The sequence below is a fragment of the Procambarus clarkii genome, chromosome 84, assembly GCF_040958095.1.
Source record: "Procambarus clarkii isolate CNS0578487 chromosome 84, FALCON_Pclarkii_2.0, whole genome shotgun sequence".
NCBI classification, from domain to species: Eukaryota; Metazoa; Arthropoda; class Malacostraca; order Decapoda; family Cambaridae; genus Procambarus; species Procambarus clarkii.
This window is the reverse complement of record NC_091233.1, coordinates 15,504,734-15,513,769: the sequence shown is the minus strand read 5'-3', so window position 1 is coordinate 15,513,769 and position 9,036 is coordinate 15,504,734. Positions and strand designations below refer to the sequence as shown.

The window sequence follows — 9,036 nt, the reverse complement described above, 5'->3', positions numbered from 1 at the left end:
GTGAAGTAACATGGTGTAGTAGCCTGGAGTAGTAGCCTGGTGTATTGGCTTAGTGTAGTATCCTGGAGTAGGAGCATAGTGTGGTAGCCTGGTGTAGTGGGCAAGTGTAGTGACGTGGTGTAGTAGCGTTTTATAGAACCATGTTAAAGTGGCGGGGTATAATGGCGTGGTGTTGTACACTGGAGTAGTAGCGTGGTGTACTACCCTGGTGTAGTAGCTATTTGTAGTAGCATTGTTAAGTGGCGGGGTGTAATAGTTTGGTGTAGTAGCCTGGTGTAGTAGCCTGGTGTAGTAGTGTGGTGTAGTGGCGTGTTGTAGTAGCGTGGTGTAGTGGCTTGGTCAATAGCGTAGTTGAGTAGGGTGGTGTAGTGGCATTGTGTAGTGGCGTTGTGTAGTAGCGTTGTACAGTGGCGTGGTGTAGTAGCTTGGGGTGTAGTAGTGCGGTGTAGTGGCGTGTTGTAGTTGCGTGGTGTAGTAGCGAGGTGTAGTGGCTTGGTCAATAGCATAGTTGAGTAGTGTGCTGTATTGGCATGGTGTAGTGGCGTTGTGTAGTAGCGTTGTACAATATCGTGGTATAGTACCCTAGGGTAATAACAGTTTAGTAGTCAGGTGTAGTAGTGTGGAGTAGTGGCGTGGTATAGAAGCGTGATTTAGTGGTGTGGTGTTGAGGCGTGGTAGAGTAACATGTTGTAGTTGCGTTGTGTAGTAGCGTGGAATAGTAGCATGGAGTAATAGCGTTGTGTAGTAGCCTGGTGTCGTAGAATGGGGTACTAGCTTGGTATAGTGGCGTGGTGTAGTAGCCTGTGAAGTGGCGTGTGTAATAGCCTGGTATAGTAGCCTGGTGTAGTAGCATGGTGTAGTGGCACGGTTTAGTATATTGGTGTAATAACATGGTGTAGAAGCCTGGTGTAGTGGCTTGGGGAAATAGCTTGATGTAGTAGCATGGAGTAGTAGCGTGGTTTAGAAGCATGGTGTAGTGGTGTGGTTTAATTTCATAGTGTCGTTGCTTGGTGTAGTAGCATAGTGTAGTGGCGTCGTGTAGTATCTTTGTGTAGTTGCATGGGGTAGTGGCGTTTGTAGTGGCATTGTGTAGTGGCCTGGTGTAGTAGCGTGATGTAGAAGTGTGATGTAGTAGCGTGGTATAGTAGCGTGGTGAAGTAGCATAGTGTAGCAGCCTGATATAGTAGCATGGAGTAGTGGCATGGTGTAGTAGCCTGGTGTAGTTGTGCTGAGTAGTGGCATAGTGTAGTAGCGTGTTGTAGTTGCGGGGTGTAGTAGCCTGGTGTAGTACCGTGGTGTAGTTGCATGATGTGGTGGCATATTGTTTTAGCAAGGTGTAGTGGCGTGGTGTAGAGGTGTGGTGTTGTGGCGTGGAGTTGTAGTGTGGTGTAGTAGCTTGGTGTAGTCGCCACTACACCATACCTAACACCTCGATAACAACACCATGCCTTACACTTCTCCACTACACTGCGTTTTACTCCTCGCCACTACTCCACGCTTTATACCTCGTAACTACACTTCGCCTTTAACCTCGCCACTACACCGCGCCTTACACCCCGCCACTAAACCACAACATACACCTCGCCACTACACAATGCCTTACACCTCGCCACTACACCATGCCTTACACCTCGCCTCACCACCTCGCCTTACACCTCGCCACTACAACTCGCCACAAAACCACGCCTTACACCTCGCAACTACACTGCACCTTATAACTCGCTACAACATCATGCCTTACACCTCGCAACTATACCATGCCTTACACCTCGCCACTAAACATCGCCATATACCTGGCCAGAACATCTTGACTTACACCTCGCCACTACACTTCGTCATATACCTCGCCACATCATCATGCGTTACACCTCGACACTACAAAATGCCTCACACCTCGCTACTACACCATGCCTTACAACTCACCACTACACAATGCCTTACACCTCGCTACAAAACAATGCCTTACACCTCGCAACTACACCATGCCTTACACCTCGCCACTACACCATTCATTACACCTCGCCACAACATCATGCCTTACACCTCGCCCCTACACTTTGCCTTACACCTCGCAACTACACCACGCCACAATACAACGCCTTATACCTTGCCACTGCATCATGCCTTACACATCGTAACAAAAACACGCCCTACACCTACACCTCGCCACTACACAACGCCGTAATCATCGATACTAAACTGGAGACATCTCCCGTCACGCAGGGTGCAGTCGCACCTCCACAGATCTCCAGTGCCATCTATTGATACTGAAAATGGCTCAAAAGGGCCACCACTTATGGGCTATTTATGGGCTATTAAGCCACCTTTTTGGGTGGCTTAATCTTCTCTCTCTCTCTCGATACTAAACCACGTCTTACACCTCGTAACTACACTTCGCCATATACCTCTCCACTACACCATGCTTTACACCTCGCCACTACACCATGCAAGACACCTTACCACTACACTTCGCCTTATGCCTCGCCACAACATCATGCCTTACACCTCGCCACAACATCATGCCTTACACCACGCCACTACACCATGCCTTACACTCCGTAACTACACATCGCCATACACCTCGCCTCTACACCACGCGTTACACCTCGCCACTACACCACACCTTACACCTCGCCTGAACCCCATGCCTTATACCTCACCACTACACCATGCCTTACACCTCGCCACTACACTTTGCCTTATACCTCGCCATTACACCATTCCTTACACGTCGCCACAACATTATGCCTTACACCTCGCCCCTACACTTTGCCTTACACCTCGCCACTGCATCACGCTCTTCACCTCCCCACAACACCATACCTAACACCTCGCCTCTACACCATGCCTTACAGCTCGCATTTACACCACGCCACTATACAACGTCTTACACCTCGCCACTACACAATGCCTTACACCTCGCCACTGCACCATGCCTTACACCACGCAATTACATCATGCTTTACATCTCGCCACTACACCATGCCTTACACCTCGCCACTAAACTTCGCCGTACAGCTACCCACTACACCACTCCTTACACCTCGCCACTACAATATGCCTTACACTTCGTACCTACACTTTGCCATACTCCTCGCGACTACACCTCGCCACTACACCATGCCTTACACTTCACCTCATACCTCGCCTCTACCCCACGCCTTATACCTCACCACTTCACCATGCCTTACTCCTCGCCACTACAATTTGCCTTATACCTCGCCACTACACTGTGCCTTACACCTCGCCACTACACCACACTTTACACCTCGCCACTACACCATGCTTTACACCTCGCAACTACACCATGCCTTACACCTCGCCCCTACACTTTGCCTTACACCACGCCTTACCCCTCGCCACAATACAACGCCTTACACCTCGCCCAACACACGCCTTACACCTTGCCACTGCACCTTGCCTTACACCTCGCCATTACACCATTCCTTACACCTCGCCACTACACCATTTCTTACAACTCGCCACAACATCATGCCTTACACCTCGCCCCTACACTTTGCCTTACACCTCGCAACTATACTTCGCACTATACCTCACCACTACACCATGCCTTACACCTTGCCACTACAATTTGCCTTATACCTCGCCACCACTCCGTGCCTTAAACCTCGCCACTACACCACAACTTACACCTCGCCACAACACCAAGCCATACACCTCGCCACTACAGTTCGCCTTATACCTCGCCACAAAATCATGCCTTACACCTCGCAACTACACCATGCCTTTCTCCTCGCCACTATACTTCGCACTATACCTCGCCACTACACCACACCTTACACCTCGCTACAACACCTCTCCACTTCACCATGTCTTACACCTTGCTACTACACTACGCCTTACACCTCGCCACTATACAACGTCTTACACCTCGCCACTACACCATGCCTTTCACCTCGCAACAAAATCACACTTTACACCTCGCTACTACACCATGCCTTACACGTCGGCACTAAACATCGACGTAAACATATCTGTATATGTACGTATATGTGTGTGTGTGTGTATGTATATGTATGTGTATAAAGTATACACGGAGGCTGATCAGAATTACATTTCACCTATGTAAATGCACATTAATGACACTATGTAAAAGACACATCGAACACTTTATGTAGGGCATACGTAAATCTGTGTATCTATGTATTTACGTATGTAGGTTAGCTAAGCATTTTAAAAGCACCGAATCACCTTATGTGGTTGATTGTTCAATAAACCCTTGAACTACATGTTTATCATATCTCTAACCCTGTCCATGGAGGACAAAAGAAAATGTATAAATGCTGGTTAGCTTTGTAAATGTGTGGCCACGTCTGTGGTAGAAAATATTAATATTAAAAAAAACTCATTACACCTCGTAACTACACTTCGCAATATAACTCGCCACAACATCATGCCTTACATCTCGCCACTACACAATGCCTTACACCTCGCCACTATACTATGCCTTACACCTCGCCACAACACCATGCCTTAAACCTCGCCACTACAACATGCCTTACACCTCGCCACTACACCATGCCTTACACCTCGACACTACACTATGCCTTACCAATCGCCACTACATCATGCCTTACACCTCGCCACTACACAATAGGGCCTCGTAGCCTGGTGGATAGCGCGCAAGACTCGTAATTCTGTGGCGCGGGTTCGATTCCCGCACGAGGCAGAAACAAATGGGCAAAGTTTCTTTCACCCTGAATGCCCCTGTTACCTAGCAGTAAATAGGTACCTGGGAGTTAGTCAGCTGTCACGGGCTGCTTCCTGGGGTGTGTGTGTGTGTGGTGTGGAAAAAAAAAAAAAAAAAAGTAGTTAGTGTAGTTAGTAAACAGTTGATTGACAGTTGAGAGGCGGGCCGAAAGAGCAAAGCTCAACCCCCGCAAAACACAACTAGGTCAACTAGGTGAACACAATGCCTAACACCATGCCTTACACCTCGCCACTTCACCATGCCTTACACCTCGCCACTTCACCATGCCTTACACCTCGCCACTACACAATGCAATACACCTCGCCACTACACAATGCTACCACCTCACCACTACATCATTCCTTATACCTTACCACTACACCATACCTTAATCTTCGCCACTACACCATGCATTACACCTCGCCATTACACCATGCCTTACACCTCGCCACTAAACCTTTCCTTACACCTTGCCACTACATTATGCCTTACACCCCGCCACTACACCATGCCTTACACCTCGCCACTAAACTTCGCCGTACAGCTAGCCACTACACCACTCCTTACACCTCGCCACTACAATATGCCTTACACCTCGCCACTACAATATGCCTTACACTTCGTACCTACACTTTGCAATACTCCTCGCGACTACACCACGCCTTACACCTCGCCACTACACCATGCCTTACACCTCGCCACTACACTTCACCTCATACCTCGCCTCTACCCCACGCCTTATACCTCACCACTTCACCATGCCTTACTCCTCGCCACTACAATTTGCCTTATACCTCGCCACTACACCGTGCCTTACACCTCGCCACTACACCACACTCTACACCTCGCCACTACACCATGCAATACACCTCGCCACTACACAATGCTACCACCTCACCACTACATCATTCCTTATACCTTACCACTACACCATACCTTAATCTTCGCCACTACACCATGCATTACACCTCGCCATTACACCATGCCTTACACCTCGCCACTAAACCTTTCCTTACACCTTGCCACTACATTATGCCTTACACCCCGCCACTACACCATGCCTTACACCTCGCCACTAAACTTCGCCGTACAGCTAGCCACTACACCACTCCTTAAACCTCGCCACTACAATATGCCTTACACCTCGCCACTACAATATGCCTTACACTTCGTACCTACACTTTGCCATACTCCTCGCGACTACACCACGCCTTACACCTCGCCACTACACCATGCCTTACACCTCGCCACTACACTTCACCTCATACCTCGCCTCTACCCCACGCCTTATACCTCACCACTTCACCATGCCTTACTCCTCGCCACTACAATTTGCCTTATACCTCGCCACTACACCGTGCCTTACACCTCGCCACTACACCACACTCTACACCTCGCCACTACACCATGCTTTACACCTCGCAACTACACCATGCCTTACACCTCGCCCCTACACTTTGCCTTACACCTCGCAACTACACCACGCCTTACCCCTCGCCACAATACAACGCCTTACACCTTGCCACTACACAATGCCTTACACCTCGCCCAACACACGCCTTACACCTTGCCACTGCACCATGCCTTACACCTCGCTACTACACCATGCCTTACACCTCGCCATTACACCATTCCTTTCACCTTGCCACTACACCATTTCTTACAACTCGCCACAACATCATGCCTTACACCTCGCCCCTACACTTTGCCTTACACCTCGCAACTATACTTCGCACTATACCTCACCACTACAAAATGCCTTTCACCTCGCATTTACATTTTGCCTTATACCTCGCCACCACACAGTGTCTTACACCTCGCCACTACACCACACCTTACACCCCGCCACAACAACATGCCTTACACCTCATTACTACACCATGCCTTACACCTCGCCACAAAACCACGCCTTACACCTCGCAACTACACGATGCCTTACACCTCGCCATTACACCCTGCCTTACACCTCGCCACTACACCATTCCTTACACCTCGCCACAACATTATGTCTTACACCTCGCCACAACATTATGTCTTACACCTCGCCCCTACACTTTGCCTTACACCTCGAAACTATACTTCGCACTATACCTCACCACTACACCATGCCTTACACCTTGCCACTACAATTTGCCTTATACCTCGCCACCACTCCGTGCCTTAAACCTCGCCACTACACCACAACTTACACCTCGCCACAACACCAAGCCATACACCTCGCCACTACAGTTCGCCTTATACCTCGCCACAAAATCATGCCTTACACCTCGCCATTACACCATGCCTTACACCTCATTACTACACCATGCCTTACACCTCTCCACTTCACCATGTCTTACACCTTGCTACTACACTACGCCTTACACCTCGCCACTATACAACGTCTTACACCTCGCCACTACACCATGCCTTTCACCTCGCAACAAAATCACACTTTACACCTCGCTACTACACCATGCCTTACACGTCGGCACTAAACATCGACGTAAACATATATGTATATGTACGTATATGTGTGTGTGTGTGTATGTATATGTATGTGTATAAAGTATACACGGAGGCTGATCAGAATTACATTTCACCTATGTAAATGCACATTAATGACACTATGTAAAAGACACATCGAACACTATATGTAGGGCATACGTAAATCTGTGTATCTATGTATTTACGTATGTAGGTTAGCTAAGCATTTTAAAAGCCACATAAGCCACCTTATGTGGTTGAGTGTTCAATAAACCCTTGAACTACATGTTTATCATATCTCTAACCCTGTCCATGGAGGACAAAAGAAAATGTATATATGCTGGTTAGCTTTGTAAATGTGTGGCCACGTCTGTGGTAGAAAATAATAATATTAAAAAAAAACTCATTACACCTCGTAACTACACTTCGCAATATAACTCGCCACAACATCATGCCTTACATCTCGCCACTACACAATGCCTTACACCTCGCCACTATACTATGCCTTTCACCTCGCCACAACACCATGCCTTAAACCTCGCCACTACAACATGCCTTACACCTCGCCACTACACCATGCCTTACACCTCAACACTACACTATGCCTTACCAATCGCCACTACATCATGCCTTACACCTCGCCACTACACAATAGGGCCTCGTAGCCTGGTGGATAGCTCGCAGGACTTGTAATTCTGTTGCGCGGGTTCGATTCCCGCACGAGGCAGAAACAAATGGGCAAAGTTTCTTTCACCCTGAATGCCCCTGTTACCTAGCAGTAAATAGGTACCTGGGAGTTAGTCAGCTGTCACGGGCTGCTTCCTGGGGTGTGTGTGTGTGGTGTGGAAAAAAAAAAAAAAAAGTAGTTAGTGTAGTTAGTAAACAGTTGATTGACAGTTGAGAGGCGGGCCGAAAGAGCAAAGCTCAACCCCCGCAAAACACAACTAGGTCAACTAGGTGAACACAATGCCTAACACCATGCCTTACACCTCGCCACTTCACCATGCCTTACACCTCGCCACTTCACCATGCCTTACACCTCGCCACTACACAATGCAATACACCTCGTTGGAACCAGTGGTTAGAGGTGTTTGTTTGGGTTTAAACTGTTAGTAGATAGTGGTATGGGAATTGATTTGGAGGAAGGAGGTAATAAAAGTATGTGTTCGTGGGAGAAAAGAATTGGCAAAATGATCAGGGAAAGAAAAGGGCCTCAAAATAACAATTCACTTATGATATATTACACTAACAGTAGAAGTCTAAGAAATAAAATTAATGAATTAAATGCTCTTGTCTGCACAGAAAAAATAGATATTATTGCACTTACCGAAACGTGGATGAACGTAGAAAATAGAGAACTATTAGCTGAATATCAGATAAATGGATTTAAACTATTTCACACAGATAGATATATTAGACGAGGAGGAGGAGTAGCCATATATGTTAGGGACAATTTGAAATGTAGTCTCAAAGAGGGAATCAAAACTGAGCCACACACAGAAACTACACCATGCCACTACACCATGCCTTACACCTCGCCACTACAGTATGTCTTACACCTCGCCACTACAGTATGTCTTACACCTCGCCACTACACCATGCCTTACACCTCGCCACTACACCATGCCTTACACCTCGCCACTACACTATGCCTTACACCTCGCCACTACACCATGCCTTACACCTCGCCACTACAGTATGTCTTACACCTCGCCACTACACCATGCCTTACACCTTGCCACTACACCATGCCTTACACCTTGCCACTACACCATTCCTTACACCTCGCCACTACACCATGCCTTACACCTCGCCACTACACCATGCCTTACACCTCGCCACTACACCATGCCTTACAC

General features: G+C 48.0%; 1 protein-coding gene across 1 annotated transcript; it reads left to right on the top strand.

Annotated features, from left to right (window-relative positions):
* Positions 1 to 5,943: 5,943 nt before the first annotated feature.
* Positions 5,944 to 7,188, top strand: LOC138358577 (uncharacterized). Its single transcript, XM_069316643.1, has one exon. The coding sequence runs from the start codon at positions 5,944 to 5,946 to the stop codon at positions 7,186 to 7,188; it is 1,245 nt and encodes a 414-aa protein (XP_069172744.1).
* The last annotated feature ends 1,848 nt before the right edge of the window (positions 7,189 to 9,036 follow it).

Excerpts from the sequence above, each read along its gene's own strand:
- LOC138358577 (XM_069316643.1), top strand. The coding sequence starts at position 5,944 with ATGCCTTACACCTCGCCACTACACTTCACCTCATACCTCGCCTCTACC.